Source organism: Arthrobotrys flagrans, assembly GCF_004000055.1.
Source record: "Arthrobotrys flagrans strain CBS H-5679 chromosome Unknown unitig_9, whole genome shotgun sequence".
Taxonomy (NCBI): Eukaryota; Fungi; Ascomycota; class Orbiliomycetes; order Orbiliales; family Orbiliaceae; genus Arthrobotrys; species Arthrobotrys flagrans.
In genome coordinates, this window is record NW_027137551.1 from 2,151,786 (window position 1) to 2,173,753 (window position 21,968).

Here is a 21,968-nt window from a genome sequence, read left to right on the forward strand (position 1 = left end):
ATAAGATGGCCACGATTTCAGCACGAGGTTCGAACAAACAAAACCCAACGCTGATTGGAAAGCGCTTTCAGAGCCAGAGAGTTCGAACATGTTTGGGACGAAGGGGCTAACCTGGCGAGGACGGAAGGAAGATACAGGCACTACCCGCTACATGGATAACCGTTACCCCACCCCACGGGCACCTTGGTCCCGTTGCCGCTGATCGGATTCAACCAGAAAGTATGTCGCAATGTCACTGGATTATCTCTGCTTCTGTGAACCTTGCAGTGTATTGCAAAGACATATGTAGGGGTATTGCTGCGCATCCCCAATATACATAAATCATTGCATTGGGACCAGGCCAGGGCAGTGTGTTATGTTGAGGAGAAACATATTATTTGGCATGACATCGCGATATCGAGAGTCCTTCGAACCCCCAGCAATTGATGAGAAACCCCCAAACTTTTGCATGTCTTTGTGATGGAGTTTCCCCTTTGTCTTATTCGAGACAGAAAGGAGACCTCTCCGGTGCCCCGCGAATGCAAAGATTGAGGAATTCCAGGCGTGAGAGTTCCGTCCATTGCTGGTGATCAATAATGCAGTAGTGGGGGGTTTTCTTTTCAACATTTTGAAAATGAAAGGCCCTAAAAGCTTCACAGAAACCTCGCCCGATTAGAAACTATCGCGAAATACAAGACTGACAATTAATTGGCTGCTAGAGGTGATATTAAGAATTTAGTTACTGAGGGGTTCGGGTTATTATTATTACAGTTATAGAGACTCAGCCAAAGCCAGGTCCATTCGGGTTTATTCATGCCCATCATCTTGCAGAATCATGCGACATGTAGGCTTTCTTGCTAGCTTGTCAATCGAGAAGGTCCACGACCGAGTGACCGATTCTGCTAAACGCTATAGCGAATGATCGTAAAGTATGGGCGGGAAGGCAGGTCACCGACAAGGTTATTCTCATGCATGAAGCTTCACACAAGATAATGAATACAGCAGCAAGCAGGCCTGTCTCAAGCTAGTATCAATATCGTCGAAGTATACTAGGTATACCTACTAGTAACGACAGCGACAACTGCAACTAGCTAGCTAGTTATGTACGAAGCGTGCTGGCCCGCTTTCGTTATCTGGTGTCTGGTCCATGTTCCTTCCCCCCGATACCTTTACATACCGAACAAGCACCAAATGGGAAACAATCAAACGCACCACCACCACAATTGGTTCGACCCACACCCTGGACGATCCCACCATTTCTATCCCACCCTTCCAATCTACAGTGAATCTCTCTCGAGGACGGCCTGGTCGACGAGCCCTTTTCTTCTCTTCTGAACCGTAAGAGAATCAAATCGAGAGGGAAAAAAGCGGGTCCACTGAGTCGAGTCCCACTCCGATGCATTTCGAAGGTTCTTTATTGATCCTTAATAGGGAAAGAACAAGTCTAGTTGAAAAAAGAAGGAAAGAAAAATTTTTTACGATTTTCTTCCGGCAAAATCACAGCAGAAATTTCCAAAAATATGTGTGGTCGAATATCAATTTGACCATTTCCGACAAAACGTGCGCCATAGATAACTGAACGTTGGATGCCCAAAAAAGCCGCCCCCATCATTGTCTGTCTGGCCTGTTACTGAGGCTAGCGTTCTCTTACGAACAAAGCAAAGCCGCTAAATGAACCAGCTATCTTTTGCAAGCATCAACACCACCATCATCTATCACCAACAGGAAGGGTTCGGGGCTCGCCAGATCCCCCCATGCTATACCCGTGATTTAGACTCCGCCAGCGGACCGCTCAAAGTCAGGAAGGAAACCATGAATCTCAAGAACCGAACATTCTGTCTGAGTTATGCCTGCGGGTGTGGGACGGAAGTTTCTTTTCTGACAGGCCAGTCAATCTACGAGACCACACCCTCTTCCCAGGCCCCATGGCCAAAAAAAAATAAAAAATTAAGAGAGCCTCTCTGCCCTCGGTTGTGGGGACCCCCCACGGCACACTTGCATTTGGCTCAAGCACGTACCCCTTAGCAGATTGGCCTTGACATATTTTCCCTTCCACCCTTTTCTTTTTTTCCCCTTCCCATTTGACCCTGCTTTACCTTCGCAACGAGAGCAAAGATCGAGCATAGCATAGGGTAAGGCAAAGGAAAAATTAGATATTATCCAAAAGAAGAAACATTTGTTAAATGTGTCGACGGGAACAAGAAGACCAGGACCAGGCTTCTGATTTCAAAAAAGAAAGGTCGAAATAAAGACGAAGAAGAAAACATAGGTTGCATTAATCCCATTCATATCAAGGAAAAAAGGCGGATAAGCCAACTAGCCTGCCATGCGGGTATCTCGAGTATATCTCGCAGATGGGGGGACCACTACTGTAAAAAGCACCTAGCCCTTCTTCTACTGGGTCGCGCCCATGCCTTTTAAGACCTGAGAGAGAGAGGAGGGTTTCGATTATCAGCTTTGAGTTTCCTTTCATAATGCCTCAAGCTTCCCGACAGTTGGGAATACCCTATCGAACACTGATAATCTCATCTGGTCTAATCTAGCCCTTGGATGGCTCCATATATTATCCAGACCCTCGCCCATATCTTTATTTTTACTACACCTTCACAATACCTTCTGCAGGAGAAGGACGAGGTTGACTCCCTCTTACGCAAAAGATTCGGTATTCGGCCTAAGCAACTTTTCGAGTTTATACGCAATTCTCGCGACGTTTGTATTATCGGTTGAAGGCAAAGTTTCGAGCAAGGGAGGAATCAGCCGCCCCGAACAACGGCTTCCCTTGGCTCTGTTAGAGTTGGATATCTCGACCTGGCGCTAGTTACTTAGCTACTGGTTAGTGGGTGCGGCCGACGATATTAAAGCTACGAAAAGGAACCCGATTTCTTTCAACCTACTTCCTTTGCCAACTAGTAACCAGCAGCTTTCAAGAGTATCGAATTGAGGATTCTACTTTTTGCAGCTATTCACAAAACCCTTATCAAAGCTTGTCCAGTCCAGTCCAGTCCACCTTGGATTATCACCGCAACACACTAGTTCCAACAAGCCTATCCAAATTTGGATGTTGGAGGCCGATAGTTGATACTCGGATTCGGTCCTTGTCTCTTTGAAACTCCAAGCTGGAAAGAATCACTTGGTTCCTTATGGCACTACTCGAACTTCTCAAGCCGCCGTTTAAATCTTACCTTGTTTGCTAAGACCTACTATATAACTTTTTAACAAAGATCCCCCACAGCTTCCAGGAGCATCTCAACATTCGTCCTCGATCTTTAGAGAGCATCAATTTAAGCTTTCTGGAGAAAGACACCCCTCTCCCATGCTCGAAGAGCCCAGTATCATGGCTAAGAAGCCAATACCAGCAGCGCCACTATTAAAACCTATATTCCCAAAATTTGCATCAGTAGCCGGTTCCTGCTGCTTTATCAGCGTAAAAATCATCAACTCTCAGCACGTTAGAGATAAGTGCAACTGTCGATCATTCATTCAACAAGCCCGGCTAGAAGACTCCTGGTCTTCGCTGGATAGATACTTTTGCTCCTGCGGACATCATGCGCAGTACCACCCGCCAAGATCTCAGTGTGCGAATATCATCCACGGCGGGGGACACCACGACACTCCTATGGTAGAGTGCGATATGGAAGCGCAAGAGAGGGAGGCGGCAGCTACCAAAGAAGATGTAGAGCAAATACCTTTGCAGATTCCTAGGTCGTTAACGCCGGTTCCGCCTCAAGAGGCAGAGAACAATAGACATATATGGCATCTTTATCAGAAGACAGCAAAGTTGGAGCAGGAGATCTCACAGAAGCCGAACCCTGAAGATGTTAGGTCGGTAGGAGATATCGTTGGAAGTCTGGAGGAACGGATCCTGGAGTTGGAAGATCGACTAGAGGACACAGAACTTCGGCTCGAAGAGTCGGAGCGGAAAGCAAATGCCCTCCAAGGAGAGATGGATGATCTTATCAACGAGAATGAGGACTTACGGCGTGACTCCGCCTCTTCCTCGGTGGAAAGATCTTCCATACCTGATATCGAAAGACTGCGGGAGGATTCCGAGAGACGCCTTCACGAAGCTCTCACAGCTCTAAAACCAATATCCAAGGAGAATCCGTGGCGGGTACATGTCAACCTTGTTTTGGACCCCGACCAGAAAAGCCCACCGCCTACGGATTGCCATGAACATACTCGCTGTGAAACAGTTGGCTGTTATCAATATATCAAAGTCGAGGGATCTGGATGCAAAAGCTTTCAGCAAGCTGTCTCTTCATCCTTCCCATCGTCTCTGCTCACCAAACAATGGATGCCTTTGATGGCTTCACTGACCGAAGATGGCCAAATATTGCTTGAACGACCCGCGGATCTCGAGAAGTTTCCGTCCCTATGGTCTGTCGATTTTCTACGCAATAGCTGTGCCGTCAAGGTCGACGGCCAGGAAAAACTCTACATCGCTCCTTACAACGGCTCCCTCGCTCTCGAAGAACTAGAAAGCCCGCGAGAAAGTCCTGGTCTCACCGAAGCCTCGACGATTTCCAGCACCTCCAACCTCCGCCGCTCCAGCAGAAAAAGAAGCATCACCAATAACACCAAAACCGAAGCCCCAGTCATCATGAAGCGTCCTCGTGTCAAATCCAAGTCGAAAAAGGCGCAACCTATTTCTTTCTCGTAATTTAATATGTCGCTTCCCCTACACAAATAACGCAATTATACCCCACAATCGAACAATTTAAAATTCTTTCCCCCCGTCCCACCTCCAACGGTTGCCTGCGCTTCGAGCCATCAACACTTTCAACCATAAGTCTCACACGACATCCATAACTACTTCTGACTCGCGCATTCCCAACGGACTAGTCACATAATATCCTCCTTCGATTTCGATTTACTTTCAGCCCTTCCTCCACTCTTTGTGCGCGCTCTAACGACCTCGACGATAAAGCTTACTTTTTATGACGACCGTTGATACCCCCACTTCAATGAATCGAAATGAGTTTCTTCCTCTTCCCCTGCGACATATTGATGCTCTTTATTTTTTCTTTCTCATCTCTTTTTTTTTTTTTTTTGGATATGATATCCCTTTAATATCTTGTGGACTTCATCCTTCTATCTCATCTCATCACCAGCAAACTTGAAAGCAGCAGACTCAAGCATAGACACTATAGATGTGTACCCGGAGTTTTATCGTTTCGTTTCCCTTTTTTATTTTATTTCGACAACTTCTTGCCTTGTCTAGATTTCTGACGTGATTTTTCTTCTTTGTTCTTTTCTTTCTTTTTATTCTGAAGCACTAAGGAAGTATTTTGTATGGGTTTTAGATGACATTGTTTTAAAAGAGGCGGTGGAGTTACATTTGTTTATGGGAATGGGTTTGTGTCTATTACTTGGTTAAGCTGTCTTTTTTCTCTTTTCAATTTCTGTTATTTAGCCAAGTATCCGGATCAGAGTATGCTAGCGGCCTGGCGTTCAAAGTATACTATCTCGGCCTTAAGGTATCGTTTTTTTCTTTGATTCTATCCCCACAAAATAGCTTGCATATAGGTGGTAACGTAATCCACCCACCTGCGAGATGTACCCCAACGCGAGATGCTAACCGTGTTGGGATTGAGTGGTTCTCTTCGTCAACCCCTTATCCCCTCCGAAATTTCTATCTTCTTTCTGTAGATTCGTTCTTCTCTGTATTTACCATCGAAATTCATTAATTTTTGCTCAAAGCCTAAGAGTGGGTTCTTTAAATTTATCGAAAATGCCACCGATTCGACGTCGTAACATCGATCCGGAGAAAGAAGAGAGAATTCGTCTAGTATTAAAAGCGTTGAAAGCGGGAAAGGTGTCATCTCTGAAGTATGTAGCAGAGAGTTATAGCGTGCCGGTATCGATATTGGGATACCGATTTGCCGGCCGAACCGTCTGGGGGAACTGCTAGTTTCAGTATAAACAACTACTTACCCAGGCCGAAGAAACAGTTTTAGCGAAACATATGGAGAACTTATGGAAGTCCGGGTTTCCCTCTAACTACAACATCCTTCGAGCTATGGCAGGGAAAATGGCAGGCAGGTCAGTGGGCATAAATTGGTGTTATAAATTTCTGGCACGTTATCCTCAATTGACGACAGTCCGCAGTCGCTTATTGGAGTCGAAACGTGGGAAGGCGAATGATGTCGAATCGATGCTGCATTGGTTCTGTTTTTATAACAAAATCGTGAAAACTCATAAGATTTTGAACGAAAACATATGGAATATGGACGAAAAAGGGTTCATAATTGGGTTTGGAAAGCCTGAAACTATTATAGTGCCCACATTCTGCAGAAAGCAGCGATTCTGTGCTCATGACGCTACTCGAGAGAGTGTGACCATGGTCGAGTGTGTATCAGCGACGGGAGAATATTGTTCTTCGCTCGTTATTTATTCAGGCAAGGTTCACATTCTCGATTGGCACCGTAATTATGAGAAGAGAGAAGGGTGGCTCTGGGGCACTAGTGATAAAGGCGTAATAAACGAACATCTTTCTTTGGCTTGGTTGGAAAATTGCTTTCAATCTACTACCGCTCGAATCGCCGGAGGCTCAAAACGACTGCTAATCTTCGACGGTCACGGATCCCACGTTACTGCAGACTTTATCGACTTCTGTCTCAAAAATAAAATTATACTCCTCTGTCTTCCGCCGCATTCTACGTACTATCTTTAACCTCTTGATGTCGGACTCTTCAGCCATTACGCCACCGCTTATAAGAGAGAGGTGAATGAATATTCACGTTTTGAGGATGTGGCGATTGGGAAACCTGAATTTAAGAAGCTTATTGGCATTGCGCGTATTAAAGCGTTCACGAAATGCCATATTATTGGCGGTTGGAAGGGAGCTGGACTCGTTCCCTTCGACGCTTTACGAGTTTTAAAGAAACTGCCTGAATTTCAAAAGGGGGACCATATCGAATCGCTGCGTGAAATCATCTCAGAGCATGAATTACAGCTGCTGCAAGAATCTGGTGTCCAGCCGTTTCCAACGCCCCAATGCTCACGCACGCTGCAGATATATATCGATGCAGTGGATGCATTAACTGCGCTGCATCTTAGTTCTCTGCTATAACAGTAATATAACAAAATTATTAAAGTTGCAGCCGAATCCTTCCTTAGGCGTAAGGTTCTCGAAGTAACTAATAAAAAGTTAACTGAGGTATTGAGAACGAAACGGAATAAAAAGGAGGGAGGTAAAATTTATTTATTAAAAGCGAGGGTGTTAGCGGATGCTGAAATTGAGGTAGCTGTTGAGGCAGTTGAAAAGCGGGTAGCTGCTCGATCTCTGGGGATATCTTTACGAATCCGTAGCGCCGATAACAGGCAGCTTAATTATGCCCAGTAGTTTTGGACCTGGACCCTGAAGGATCAGTAGTACCCGGGGGGGGGGGTTATGGGGGTGCCGGGACGAATTGCGTTGTGTTGTTGCATGTTTTTACTTTTTTCGACGAAAACCGTCGATTTCATAAATAATTTATTAATTTTTTTTAATAATAATGTAAAATTAGTTAATTAAAATAGTTTTCACCACCATTTTCACGTTTTCGAGGTCCCGGAGGCATTAAATTTTGAATTTTCGGTAAAAAATAGCATCTCGCGTTGGGGTACATCTCGCAGGTGGGTGGATTACGTTACATACATAATATGAGTTAGATAAGTAGATTCAAGTGCTCTCGATATGGGGTATCCTTGGCATATTCTCAAGCTTACGACAGCTTTAGATATCGATAGAGAATTAAAGAAAATATCATTTGACAAGCCTATGGCGAAAATAAAAAAAATCGCTATCTCCATAAAAAGGCCTTATCTTCCAGAGTTTCCTTAGTAACCACAAAAATACCCACTCCGTATTTCCTTTGAAGCTTCCATGCTACTTAGAAAAGATCCATAGTTATCAGCAACCCACTTCACTCCGCACTGTCCTTTTTGTTTTGCCCTCTTTCCCTTTTCCAATCCTTACATGAGCTGTCAGCCAGCTTATCAGCCAGATGCTGCAACCCAATCACGAAGCTGTGATAGGCCCGCTTCCATTAAGACATCGTGAGCAAAAGAACCACCAAACATCGGGTGGCACACCAGCCGGCTACCGAAAGCCACTGATAATCGCATGGGTATCCCCCTGCTAGATATTTTGTTCCTTTTTCGCAGAGCCCAACAAACGTCCCAGGCTGGTATATCTGCATGAAAAGGAATGATACTAACGTTAAGCGGAAATTTTTAGTCTTTCTAGCCTTGGGGAATTGCTTGCGTGTTTCTATCTATAAATTTCACCAAGGTTGATTCCGATTCGGGTTTTCTACATGTTGGAACGGGATGCCTAGAGGTATAAGTTGCCGGGTATGAAGATCCCGTTATCAGTGCTTGGTGCTTGGTGCTCGTGATATGGGAAACGAGAACATCGGTTCGCCCTTGTCTCGTCGCCAGTCACCCCACGCTTTACAAAGTTAACAGCCGCAAAATACCAGCCCAGCCTACTGCAACTATGATAAAATGATATACCAAAAAAAAAAAAAAGTAACCAAAGTGCGGTGCGAATCATGTCCTCCACGACTCATAAACACGCAATTCACCCTAATATTTGCGGTTTTTGGGCAAGTTCCTTCCCTGCATTGCGCATGTTATATCTTATTACTGTACATAGTATACTCCTAGAGTTAAATCTTGGGTAAAATGGAAACCTGGTCGAAACTCGGGTTACGAAAAAAGCTGGGGGATATATTATTAAAAAAACCAATGGGGAATCGAACATGGTGATGCCTAGCTGTGGTAATCCATACGGCGCATCCTTTCGAATTGTCCGAGCATGTCATGCTCGTATCTTAAAGGGAATCGTACACACTTCTAAACGTTCCTTTATTCCATCATAAACCTACAGGATTATGAATTCATATGAAGGGAAAGGATAGGTTTCTATTCGAATCTTGCTTCACTCCAGTTATGATTAATCGATTACTAACAAGGTCAAATTTCGCCTGCATATAAACCGTCTATTCGACATCAGTCAAGAATCGAAAAAAGGAAAGAAGAAAGAAAAAGACAGGACCCACTAGCTTCGCCCATGTTCTCCGGGCGTGAATGCCTGTTGGCTGATCTTCAGAAGGAACCTCGACATACCACCCATACATGCGAATTAAATTTGATTGGATTATAAATGGTGTGAATATCTGGTAAATTGCGCATCCCATCTTAGCCGGCCGAGAAGGATACCTAGTGGAATAGGTAACTAATTAGAGGCAGTTCGTACGGACGATGTACATAGCAATGTGATATGATATGATACGATATGATCCGGAATTCGCGGGATGGGACGGCTCATTCGCTGCAACAGCTTTTCGGCCATTGATCAGCCTGGGGCCTTTGGGCGCACACTCCCCTAGCTGCATGCAAGCGCGGAGTTACACAAACCCTTCCCCCTAGGAAAGAAGCAAGGGACAGGAAATAAGCGATTCGATTTTGCTTGCTCGTTTATTCCATGTTTTTTTCCAACTGAACTTCAGAATACTTTGGGACTTGAAGAGAAGACAACCTACCTACTCCGAGGAGTTTTGTGTGTGTCTTTTTTTTTTTTTTTTTTGCCTAAAATAGCTTTCGATATTTGCTTCATGCATGCATATATGTAAGGGTGCAACCATTACACGCAGGTTTCAAAACTTCCTGAAGGTTTCGAAGTTTCTCGTCAACATCACGATGTCCCAAAAAGCCAAGTCCCGTGACTGGGTCACGATTAGCATGGTATAATATCATGAGCTATTGCCGGAGTTTAGCTTTCAAGTTTTAAATTTTCGCTCTTTCACTGACTCGCATTTCGAAATTCTCAGCCGTGCGCGGGTGTACAATCAAATTGGCCTCCCGTTCGCTACCTTTAACTCCATTCAAGCCTTTTCTTGACCTTAAAGTTGCATGATTGGAATATGGGGGCGGGTCGAGATATATTTTATCATGATGCAATACATAAAACGCACCTGCATCCAGTACTGAGAGGGGGCGCTTTCAGCTCGCCGGCCGGACGAAATGTCGACCAAAAAATCTATAATATAATATTGAAACTTACCCGCGCTTCACGATGTGACTGAGATACTTGTGTCTGCGCAGTGCTTATCTATTCTTCCCCCACTCTTTGCATGATATTCCAAGATCTTGTGACCTCGCCCGGGTCCCGCGACTCGTCTCTCTCTATGTATACACACTAGGTATTTGCAGAAGTCAGTGTGTAGAGCTCGAGCTCGAAACTAGTATCAAATATATAGTCTTTCTCTCTCTGTATATCGACTGTGATTCCAACTTTTTCGAAAAGATATATAGACGGATTCGAAACGTCTACAAATTAACAGTCTATAATTGATGCAAAACAAACCCAAAGATATCATCAGACGGAAGATGAGCATTGGCACCAACTGGACAGCTGCAGGCGTTACACCTTCCCACGTGGGCGCCGCGGTTCATCTTCGACACTCTGACAGTTGCATATTTGGGGGGACGTCGTCGAATGTGCTCCCACTTTATCATCAATGGACTCCACAATTCCTTTTTTTTTTTTTTTTTTTGCCTTTCAGAATTCTCAAACTTTGGTCTCGATACTCGATAGGCTAATCTAAACAATTCCCTTGAGCTCTACCCAGTACTGCAACATGTGCAAATGTGGGGGCTATTAATGTTCACAAAAAAAGTTTATGAAACTCCGTATTCGCATCTCGTTTCGAAGAACCAGAGAAATCCCGGCTGGGCATTTTGTTTTTTTTTGAAGCAGAAAAAGGCGTCGATTTTTTTGAGGGACCCACTTTTTATCTTTTCTTTAGGGTTCTCGGATCGCCTTGATTTCCTTTTTTTTTCTTCGTCACTTTGGAATTTGTTTCGAGATTATTACTTGGAGTGGAAATTATGTATTTTGGATCTGAGAGATGGGATGAAATGAAACAAAGCTGAGAAAAGAAAAGAAAAGAAACGGAGCGCTCGAGCTCGCCAGCCGTTAAGCAAATATTTTGTTGTCACTGATACACCAATACACTTTAACTCATGAGCGCTCATGAAGCTTCATTTTGACAATCTAGAACTCGAACTCCTCCGCCATGAGCAACCCCTTAACCACAATGCAACGAAAAAAAAAAAAACTAAACAAACTCTGCATGTCAGGAATACCGAACCCGGATGATTTCCCACCTTCCACATGTCAAGGTCACAGATTTTCCGTGTGTTCGGGGCGGGTGAATTCAACATCAACTCCGCAAGGTGTGCCAATTCCTGAAACCTCTGGTCAAATATCATCAAGAGCTCGAGCTCGAAACCACACAAACCCCAACATTTTTCTTCCCCTCTCCGAGCAAGGAACATCGTGGCAAAGCAAAACGAAAGAGTGGAGAAAGGTCATTCAAAACCCTTCTCGAATCGAAAGAAGCTCTTTTTCGTTCGTGGGGTCGTGGGGTCGGTTATACTATGTACGTAGGTCTTAAGATATCAGTATATTGCTAATAAGATCTTAAGCTCATATAGATATAAAGGCATGGTCCAAGGATGTATGTTCATAAGCTTCGAATCTACTGCAACCATCCTCTTCTGAAGTGCTTGGAGATACCATGACAAGGTTTCCCTGACCTTCCATCTACCACGATGCCCGGTAAATAACGTACATACTTAAGGATGGAAGTACTTAAGTACATAAACCTGAAAGCCGTTCCTATCTCCTGAATTTTCCTTCCCGCGAGACACGAACCGGTCCGCAGTTAGGGACATGGTTAGACCCGGCATTACGTTTTAGAGTTACTTGTTCATGTATGCAAGTACCTCTTTACCGACGGCATCGATCTTCAAAACCGTTTTTGTGATCCGGGTATTTCCATGCATGTACTGTACATACTGTACATAACTGTTTCTGCGAGGGGAGATCTGCACTGTTGCATGGATAATATGGGAATACCTTTTTGCAACCTGGCTGCGCGATGTTACATGGTACTTGAATTTCCTAGGAGTATATAAAAGTTCGTGCGAGGAGATGCATATATACCCCATTGTATTTGATCTCAAAGGTAGGTACCGGCAGCTGCATTACAGGGATAAAACCGTTTTTATTACATATCGATATCTACATTCAAACAAACCCGTCTGCACGTCTGCGACCTTTCAGCGGGATTAATCTACCATGTTCTTGTATTTCCCACACTAGAATTGCCTACCATATTCCATATTTGATTTGAAATGTTTGCAATGGCCGGAAGAAAAGTGTAATCCCGGCCGAGGTTAGGAAAAACCGGGTAGAAGGAAGTTTCGAAGTTTTTGAAGTTCGATTCGACGAACGGACGGGAAGAGAAATACCGGGATGAGAATGTGTCAAAACGTGCAGCTCTTGTGCATGTGAGGTTTGGCATGCGGTCAGAATTTCTTGATGCTCCCAGGAAGGACATAACTTCGAGATCCGAAGTGGAGATCCGAAGTAGACGACGGAGATGCATGACGGCAGTGAATGATACCTAATTGATATCGTAAACTAACGGCACCTCAATTGGCCCGGCCTGGCTGCAAACTTAATCCGTCCATAGAAGCCAAGATTTCGGAAAGTTATTCCTACTTAAGTACCTGCTATCACATCGCTATATTCCTATCACATACGGTAGCGAATAATGGGAACAGAAAGAAAAAGCATTTTGCAATATTTTGATTCAATTTATTCATTCTTATCTCCATTTGGCCTAAGATGCCTCCTCTGTACGCTATTAGTCTGAAAAAAAAAAAATAATGCGGGGAAAGTGCGGATAGGCGTGCGACTGTAGGCCTTCCGGGTTCCATCTTGAATACCCCGATATCACCTAAAGAACAAGTTCTCAGTGTCCTTCATTATTTCCAACTTATACTTACCGTCGAACTAACCAAAGGAAAAACATATCAAAAAGAGAGAGAGAGAGAAAAGGCAGAAGACCCAGGAAACAACCAAGCAAGTGTATCATGTTGAAAGAACACCAAAGAACACCAAGGGGTAAAAGAATACTAAACCAAAACACAAGCAGTCAAGAGCTGAGGGGAGGGGATATCATTAAAAAAAAGTACGCAAAGGACTGGAGGAAGAGAAGTTGGAACACCGGGAATTGAAAAGTGGAAAGGCTGAGAATAGAATGAGGATGCTGAACATAAATTCAAGGGAAAGGAAGGGAGGTAAAGCTGAGAAAAACATTGCGTGAAGAGATGAATGGGCAGGCATATGAATCGCTAGGGTGACATCAACTGTCATATCCCGTATGGTCCCAAACCATACCGGTCGAATTCGCTGCAGTCCTCTTCTTTCACAAACATCACTCAGCTGCCCACCAACCAGTAAACCATGTGCGCGCTGTATTCCAACCAAAGGAAAGCAAAAGGATAACAGCCCTATAAAATCAGGATTCCAAACGCAAGCCAGACGCAATAGATAAAAAGAAACGAGGCCCCCATCAGTTAAAACAACGTCCTGGCCCATAAACCCTCAGAAGCAACCCTCGCCAGAGGCTCAAAGCTACAGACCACAGCTTTTTCGAGAATATCCTAGCGGACGTTAACCAGTAATTCCGCCTCCAAGATGTATTTTCCTTCTTTATATTTCTCGCTGCTCTCGAACGCTTTGTCGTACTTCCAGCCTACTATTTCGTCACAGCTCCGGCACATGATATCTCTGACGATATGACGACCTGTCGTCATGTTGCGTTCGACGGGTTGACCTTCGACGTTGTTGACTACACTGGAGAAAAGGAATGCTTTGCCATGTTGGCCACGGAAGTTCTATATAAAAATAAAAAAAAATAAAAATAATAGTTAGCATTGCCGTTGGTAAGTATATCTGTCTTCGAATCCTAGAAGTCGTATACATATAGCAAGTAAATTTGATACATATATAAAACAAACTCCCGGTTTACAAAGCTAACAACGGAGATAGGGAACGCACTCTACTTATGATATCTTCATGGTTTGCCAAATGGGCCTTGCAGGTCCGGCAGCCGTATATCCTTGTGGAGTTGAGATATTCGTTGTAGATGAGACCCATCTTTTCAGATATGTCTTCTGCTTCGTTCTCTCACACGACCTTTTTCTCTCCGCTATCGCTCTCGCTCGCCCTGATGATGTTCCGGGGGATGGTGGTTTATATTTGGCAAACGGGATTGTGCAACCCCGGTAGCGTCGGTGGTTCCCGGCACACGGAAGGTCTCGGCAGGTGACTCCGGAAGTTCCTGTAGGCTTTTGAAGTTGGATTATTCGGAGTATTCCAATAAAGGCTCTTTGGAAATTGATGATGAGAAGGAGAGTCTTTGGGAATGGCTGGTAGTAGCTCCTTGGAGATGTGTTGGCAGCCGGGATATGTGGTCCTTGTCCTTGTCTTTGTTATGTTTGGCTGTTGTTTGCTTGGAAGATGCAAGTCAATCAGCAATAATATGGAGGTTTTCGATGAGGTCCGATTTCCCCAGTTTTTTAATTTTTTTTTATCGTTTTCCTTTTTCTTCCGGTTTATTTTTGGTATTTAAAGAAAACTTGGTAAACAGGTAAGGACCAGGGGGGGAATTTGATTTGATTGATTGGAAGTAATTGCAGACCGGAGGATTTATATATAGCCGTAGTATCGGGGCAATAATTCAAACGTGGTTTGTAACGACGTACAGGATTCCCTCACGGTCAACGTTGGCTGTAAGTTATCAAATTATTCCTTTAGCAGGTCGTCGCAGCAGTGCTTTAGTGGATCTTCGCTTGCCGAACCGTGTTTGTTAGGGGGCTTGTTCGGTAGGGGAGGGCAATACAAGGCGAAGTAGTACAGTAAGGTTTCGAGATGTACTTTTAGCTGAGCAGATTGATGATGATGGTGATGTTGTGATGGTGTCTCCTTGCAGGGTGTTCTGAGGGAGAGTGGAACTATATATATTTATATCGGAAGCAGGCCGGGTGCCGGAGCCAGGAGGAGTGGAAGTTGACAGCGAGAGAGAGAGAGAGAGGCGAGCAAAGTGAGGCGAGGCGGCGTCGGTCAGGTCAGGTCAGCCCGCAGTCAGTTTAGCTAGGCAGTTCAGTCAAACTAGCTAAGCGATATTAAAAGTATAGATCTTCTGCGTTACAGAATGTCGAACAACTTCAACTGATGGTATATGAGTAATATAATAATATGAGAGAAAAGAAATGGGAGGTTGGGAGGTGTTAGAACTATCATCATATGCACGAGAGTTATACTTATAATAGATGTTAGACCATCACGTAATCCCAAGGTCTAGTTCATACGTTAGTATACCCTGATTCCGACAACATTGCTAAACCCGGGTTCCCATTCCCATTTTCAACCGCTTGTAATGACATCCTCGATTCCTTTTGGTACCAACTAGCACTTATCGCCCCCTAGCCATGGCTGTTGGCTAGTCCGAAACGGACAGCGAATGCGGTATTACAGGACACTATGTCTGTATACATGGCCATGATAGATATCAATACGAACTGCACCGCTGTCGGTAACGTTGGGCGTTGGAGCCACCATATGCCATGTGACCAAGTAAAGTTCAAAAAGTTGCTCGATTGTGATGCATTTGGCAGAGTATCCTGATCAGATAGTCTCGAGGCCGGTCGTCTGCCGGTCAACTGCAGTTCGACTAGTTCTGTAGGTTCTGGGGTATATCTTTGCATGCAGACCGTCGGATCGAGAATAGCTGGCTGAGATGTCATGATATATCGAGTCAGGGGTTCAATGCAAGTTTTCTTGAAAGGAGGGGTAGCCGGTTTGCGGGCACAGCCGAACTGGCAGAACAGATCTAGATCCCAATTTATCGGGGCACTCTTTGTCGGTAGATTGTCGGTATTGATTGTTAGCAATGACTTGTATTAAACATATCCGGATGACTGGAGTTTGCTTTGTCATCGAACGATCAATGCAATGCGGTTATTCCAAAGGTGTTTGCATATATCATGGAAGTAACTTGTTCTTTTCAAAGTGGTGATATCACCTCTGAGCTGTTAGTCTACTCGTCCCGGTGTGTCGCTCCAGCCAGCTGCCCCACCTCTATCAGATGCAGAAGAGGGGTCAGCTGCGAGCCAAAAAAAAAAAAAAAAAAAGACCCTCAACATGTGCAGCTTTGTAGCAAAATACAACCTCATAATATTTGTCCTTTAAGCTAGGGGAGCCCCAAGGCCGAACTTTACAGAGGAACGTCCAAGCTTAAGTTTTTTTATTTTATTTTTATTTTCGTCTACTGTCTAAGCTAGGGCCAATCGCAGTTTGCCCAAGCTAGCCAACGAAGCAAGGGTCCCCCTTAATGTTGGCTTATCAGACCCATATCATTGTTACGTACAGTGGATGCGAATTGCCTTCTGCTGCATGGCCTTACGACATATTCTTTTTTTCATACCGTTTCTCCTTAGCTGGTAGGGATCTATCGATCAGAATTATAATCTAAATCACCCCACACAGACAGGCTATGCACTGTTCGGAGTACACACATCTAGCCAAGCAAGCTTCTTTATCGTTTTTTGTATCATTACACATGACGATGGAGTCGTTAGAGAGGTATATAAGGCGGAGGGAAAGGCGAGGTGGGAGGGTATGAGATATGGCTTATTTAGGCCAGGCACAGAAAAGAAAAGAAAAAAAAGTTGTTAAAAAAATGATGGTAGAAGCAAGCTCGGTAAAAAGGAAATGATGGATGAACACCCCCCCGCAAGTGCCATAATGAGCAGACCAAAATCGATTATACGTAGAAAACGAATACTTCCTTCATCCTAGGAGGCTTCGTAATAAAGGGAAAAATTATACACAGCAGAAACCTAGTGAAAAGCAAAACAGGAAAACCGACAGTTACTACCAGCCGGCTTCGGGAGCAGCAGCAGGAGCAGCAGCAGGCGGCTGTGGCGGCTGCTCGTAGGTCTCCGCTGGTGCGGCCTCTTCGGTTGGTGGTGGGATGGCAGCAGCTGGCTTGGCGGTGTAGTCTTGCGAGTTTGGTGCAAGGACTGGCTGTTCTTCCTTTGGGTCGATGATGTTGACAGTATCTGGGAGAGACTTGTTGGGGCCGGCCTTGCCATCTGGGTCGGAGCCGCGCATGATCTTGACCTTGATACCGAGGACACCCTGACGGAGGAGAACGTGGCGGGTAGCGGAATCAATGAAGTCACGGACTGGCTGACCGGAGTGGATCATGAAACCATCCTATCAAAATATCTCAATGTTAGCCACTATCCAAAATATCATATATATCTGCAAATGGAGAGACTCAATGCATACAGTGAACTTCATCGACTTGGCACGAGCGGCTCTCAACTTTCCGGAGACGACGACTTCGCAACCCTTGGCGCCAGATTCCATGATGAATCTGAGGACACCATAGCAAGCTCTTCGGACGGCCAAACCGTTCAAGAGCTTGTATCGGAGGGACTCGCACTGAGCGACAGCGCAGAGACCCCTGTTCTGGACCTTGGCGGCATATAGGGAGACGGAATTTTCTGGGAACTTGAATCGCTTCTGAATCAACGAGGTAAGCTCGCGGATTCTGCGACCCTGCTCTCCGAGAACCTCCTGGGTGTGGGTGGCACGGATGACTGTGATAGCATTCGAATTAGCAATCCGTAGTCCCGCATTATTTTTTTTATAGAAAAACCCAAGCTGCATAATCCCCCCCTCCCCCAAGTAGAACCAGCAGCTTATCGTTGGAACATCAAATCGGAATAGTTGGTGGACATACTGATATCGGTGACAGTTGGAGTAACTCTGACTTCGACGCCAGAGTAACCTTCTTCAGCCAATTCTCTGGTGAAGAATTCGTTCAATTCGGCGTAGAAAACACCGTCGGCGACGGCCTTTCTTCTCTTGGAGATACTGTATATCCATAAATCCTCTCGTCAGCACTTCAATCCCCAAATCCCACAGATAACAATTTCTATATCCAATTTCCACCACTATTTCTCGACCAGAATCCAAATTTCGAGGGGGTAATATCGGGGAGCACTAACGCGGTAGTGGTGGCCATGTTGGATGATTGATGGAGCTTGGTATATTGCTCGTAAGTGTCGACGGGTGTATTTGTTTGTTTGGAGGGGTGATGTCGAGATCGAATGGGTCGTCGTCGTCTGTTGTTGAAGCTGCAATGCCTGTCCGAGAAAAATTCCAAGCTGGGTTTGGTTGGGTGAGGGCTTTGCTGTGTGGAAGCCCTAATCTCGCGCCATCCTCAATGAGGCAATTAAGCGAGAATAGACAAACATAATAACGATCACGTGTTGATGATGCGGCTTAAAGATCTTGGCGTGTTTTTTTGGGTGACAAGCGACTGAAAATTTGCCGTCTGTCACATTGGCAAGCCTTTCCTTCTTGAACATCTTAATCTATCACCAACTTTTATTCATCATGGCACGAAAGAAGTCTGCAGCAGCCAAGGTCCGCGAGGTCAACGGCAACGCTCATCCTAAAGATACAATCCACTCGAAGGCTGTCCTTGACTTAGACTCGGACAGCGAAGCTGAAGGCACTCCACAAGCTAATGGCTCGAAGAAACGAAAAGCTACCGACGATTCTGAGGAGTTAGAGTCTGGATTCAAGATTAATTCCGAGTACGCCAGGCGATTCGAATATAACAAAAAGCGAGAGGAACTACACCGACTTGAAGAAAAATACGGCAAATCCGCTTCAAAGCGCCGAAAAACCGACGGCTCGGGCGACGACTCCCTCGCATCATCTGACGAATCTTCCTCTTCGTCGGAGGATGAAGATGAGTTCGGTGAACTTGTCACAAACGATATCGATGCCCAGATTAAGGCAACAATCAACGCTATCCGATCGAAGGACCCGCGGGTATACGATGCCGAAGCCAAGTTCTTTGACGAAGACGCTGAGGACGGCGGAGATGACAAATCGCCAAAGGAGAAGGGTATGACACTGAAACAATATCACCAAAAGAATATCATGGAGGGCTATACAGGTGGTGAAGACGAAGACGCACCACCGAGGACCTACGTTCAGGAACAAGAGCACCTTAAGCGAACGGTTGTCTGGGAGATGCACGCTGCTGCCGAAGGATCGGATGACGAAGCGGACTTTTTGATTCGCAAACCAAAGGAGCCGGAAGCCGAGGACAACGAGACACCCGGTGTCGCGCTACCAGAAAACCCTGAGGCGGATCCTGAGAAGTTTTTGGACACCTTTTTTACAACAAAGGCATGGATACCAAAGGGCGCCACCGGAAACATCCCATTTGAGTCAGATGACGAAGAGGAAGAAGACGCGGCAGAAGAGTTTGAGCAGATGTATAATATGAGATTCGAGGACCCGACTGTTGCCGATAGGTCGAAGATCATTACGCATGCCAGAGACATCGCGAAACAAAAGTCGCTGAGAAGAGAGGAGAAGAGTAAAAGGAAGAAGGCAAGAGACGAAAAGAAGGCACGAAAGGAGAGAGAAGAGGAAGAGAAAAACGCGGGAAAGAACCGGTTGAGGAAGTTGAGGGTTGAAGAGATGGAAAAGAAAATCAAAATGGTAAGGGAAGCTGGAGGCCTTGAAATTGAAGCTGGAGCCGAGGCTGTTGATGACAAGTGGAAGAAGATCCTTGATGATGCTTGGGAAGACGAGGGTTGGGAGAAACAGATGGGTGATCTCTACGGCGACAAATATTACAACGAAGAGGAGGACCTTGGAAACGATGATGATGGAGAAGAGGAGGAAGAAAGCAAGGGCAAAAAATCGAAGAAGCCGAAGAAGCCGATATGGGACGACGATATTGATATCAACGATCTTGTTCCCGACTTCAAGGCGGACGAGTCCATGTCTGATGCTGAAGATGCCGAGGAAGGAGGCGTCGCACTCGAAGAGCCTGTTGTCACGGAAGCTTCATCTGCGGCAGTGAAGCTAAAGAAGGGTGCGAAGAAGGATAAAAGGGCGGATAGGCTGCTCCGCGCTCAAATCGAGTCATATGTCGACGACAAGATGCCACTTTCTCTACCTGGACCTTCGAAAGACACCGGTGCTACCTTCCGTTACCGTGAAGTTACTCCCGAAGCTTTCCAACTTACACCGACGGATATCCTATTCGCCGGTGATAAGCAACTGAATGCCTATGCTGGACTGAAGAAATTGGCGTCATACAGAGATGATGCGAAGAAATTAAAAGATAGGAAGAGGTATGCTAAGAACAAGGGATTCAAGCTGAGGGAGTGGAGGAAAGAAGTATTCGGAAAGGCTGAGGTTAACTGGGAGGAGCTCAACGGTGGCGGAAAGGGTGATAAGTCGGCGAAGAAGCATAAGAAAGAAAAGAACGATAAGCCGAAGACCGATGGTGGTGACGAAGGGGCCTCCGTCGAGAAGAAGAAGAAACGAAGACGGAAGAACAAGGGTACAAAAGAAGCTGCTGAAGTCGAGGCTTAAGCACTTAAGGAGAGGTCCGAGTATGAAGTACGCATTGACTTGGATATTCTGTAATATATATACTTAAGTACTGTGCGTTATGTGAATTACAAAAGCGAAGGTTTGCCTCACGAGGATTATCAATTTTTGATTCATTCGGTATCAATTTAATTGCTAGTTTACAGAGGAAAAGCTACTACCTAGTACTATCCGAAATCCAAAAAAGAGAATATCCCATGGAATTTGGCAACACCCATTAAGTACCCAAGCTCAAGCTATCCGATAACTAATATAAAGAGTCATTCCAGTAAAACCCAAGTCAACCCAACTCCCTGAATGATAAAACCAAGAACTTATAACCAAGGCCACCGCTATTCGACAAGACCCATCTACTTCCTATTTTCCTTCTCCAACCATCCATTCATTAAATCTATCCACCGCCTTCGACACCTTCCCAAGGATACCTTCTTCTCTCGGTGGTTCCTGGCTCGGAGGAACGTAATGATCCGAGATTGGACGTTGTCGGTACCCAACTGGCATTGGAGCGATTTCACTACTTCGTCGAATGGCACTTGGATAATTGTTGTAAGATGTCGATGTTGCAGTGGCCGTGTATGATGGAATTGGTTGTCCACGCATAGTCACTTCTGGTGGGCCATATGTGGTCTGGACTGGAGGCGCAGTAGAAGGCATCTCAAAAGATGATCCAGATACTGGAGTAGCAGTTTGATACGCGGTGGAAGTTTGGGTTGGGAGTCTGGGTACACCGCTTGGTTGTGGAGCGGCTGGAGATCGAGGAGATCGAGTGGTGGCTGTAGAAATTGGAGTTGGAACAGCGCCTGGCTGTGGAGCTGGTGGATCGGTAAGATTTACAGTTGTAGTGGTAGTTGCTGTGGGAGTAGTGTCGTCGTCGTCTAGAGATTCAAGTGTGTCCGTAGCAGCCACAGAACCTAGCATTTCTGTTAGGTTATTGGTTGTAGAAGTAGGAGCGGTAGGCCTAGATGCTGGCTCAGCAGGTGGAGGGTAAATAGAATCCGAAGCTGTGTATGCTGGAGACTCTGGGAGAGGGTTGGGATTTGAAGCTGGAAGATTAGGTTTTGGAGATGAAGAAGTCTCAGTACTAGACGGGCCCTCTGGAACAGCAGTCGTTGGAGTTACGCCGGACGGTTTGGCGGCCGTGGTAGAAGAGTCAGTCATGATGACAATAAAGATGATAGCGGTGATTCTTTGATATGTTGAGAAGAGTAAGGAGATGATGTTAAAGGTCGAAGAAGGGGTTGAAGAGCAGGATTATAAGTGCCGTCCAGTGGCAACTGCAACGGCGTTACGAGAATGTGTTGGAATGTTGTGTGACGTAGGCCTCTGACCGGGATCCCTGTCACCTTATTTCGTCCTTCTGAGATCCCCGCAGGCTTGGCAACACACCAACACGAAAACGGCCGGCATCTTCACGTGATAATACCATATCACATGACCTAGGTCTTGCCCTAATCACCTGACCGTGTTGTGTGTTTTGGGCAAGCGAACCAACGAAGACGAATTTTGGAGGCTAAGCAACCTCAAGCCCAAGCAGCCCGACCTCGACGACAATCGACGACTTTTTCGACCATCTCCAACCACCTCATCCCACCTCCTATACCCCCCTACACGTCGACATCCTAGCTATCACCAGCTACAGATCGTT

The 21,968-nt window shown here is 45.4% G+C and overlaps 5 protein-coding genes across 5 annotated transcripts; 2 read left to right on the forward strand and 3 right to left on the reverse strand.

Annotated features, from left to right (window-relative positions):
- Positions 1 to 3,292: 3,292 nt before the first annotated feature.
- Positions 3,293 to 4,639, forward strand: DFL_005981 (uncharacterized protein; the record flags this gene model as incomplete). The annotated part of the gene is made up of 1 exon (XM_067635321.1): positions 3,293 to 4,639. The coding sequence occupies one exon, from the start codon at positions 3,293 to 3,295 to the stop codon at positions 4,637 to 4,639; it is 1,347 nt and encodes a 448-aa protein (XP_067489763.1).
- An 8,846-nt stretch (positions 4,640 to 13,485) lies between these two features.
- Positions 13,486 to 13,981, reverse strand: DFL_005982 (uncharacterized protein; the record flags this gene model as incomplete). Its single annotated transcript, XM_067635322.1, has 2 exons — positions 13,486 to 13,719; positions 13,883 to 13,981. 2 exons carry the CDS (start codon positions 13,979 to 13,981, stop codon positions 13,486 to 13,488), a joined length of 333 nt encoding a protein of 110 aa, XP_067489764.1.
- A 2,778-nt stretch (positions 13,982 to 16,759) lies between these two features.
- Positions 16,760 to 17,921, reverse strand: DFL_005983 (40S ribosomal protein uS3; the record flags this gene model as incomplete). Its single annotated transcript, XM_067635323.1, has 4 exons — positions 16,760 to 17,104; positions 17,180 to 17,493; positions 17,637 to 17,770; positions 17,905 to 17,921. 4 exons carry the CDS (start codon positions 17,919 to 17,921, stop codon positions 16,760 to 16,762), a joined length of 810 nt encoding a protein of 269 aa, XP_067489765.1.
- A 374-nt stretch (positions 17,922 to 18,295) lies between these two features.
- Positions 18,296 to 20,305, forward strand: DFL_005984 (uncharacterized protein; the record flags this gene model as incomplete). The annotated part of the gene is made up of 1 exon (XM_067635324.1): positions 18,296 to 20,305. One exon carries the CDS (start codon positions 18,296 to 18,298, stop codon positions 20,303 to 20,305), a length of 2,010 nt encoding a protein of 669 aa, XP_067489766.1.
- A 375-nt stretch (positions 20,306 to 20,680) lies between these two features.
- On the reverse strand, positions 20,681 to 21,481 carry DFL_005985 (uncharacterized protein; the record flags this gene model as incomplete). The annotated part of the gene is made up of 1 exon (XM_067635325.1): positions 20,681 to 21,481. One exon carries the CDS (start codon positions 21,479 to 21,481, stop codon positions 20,681 to 20,683), a length of 801 nt encoding a protein of 266 aa, XP_067489767.1.
- Between the last annotated feature and the right edge of the window lie 487 nt (positions 21,482 to 21,968).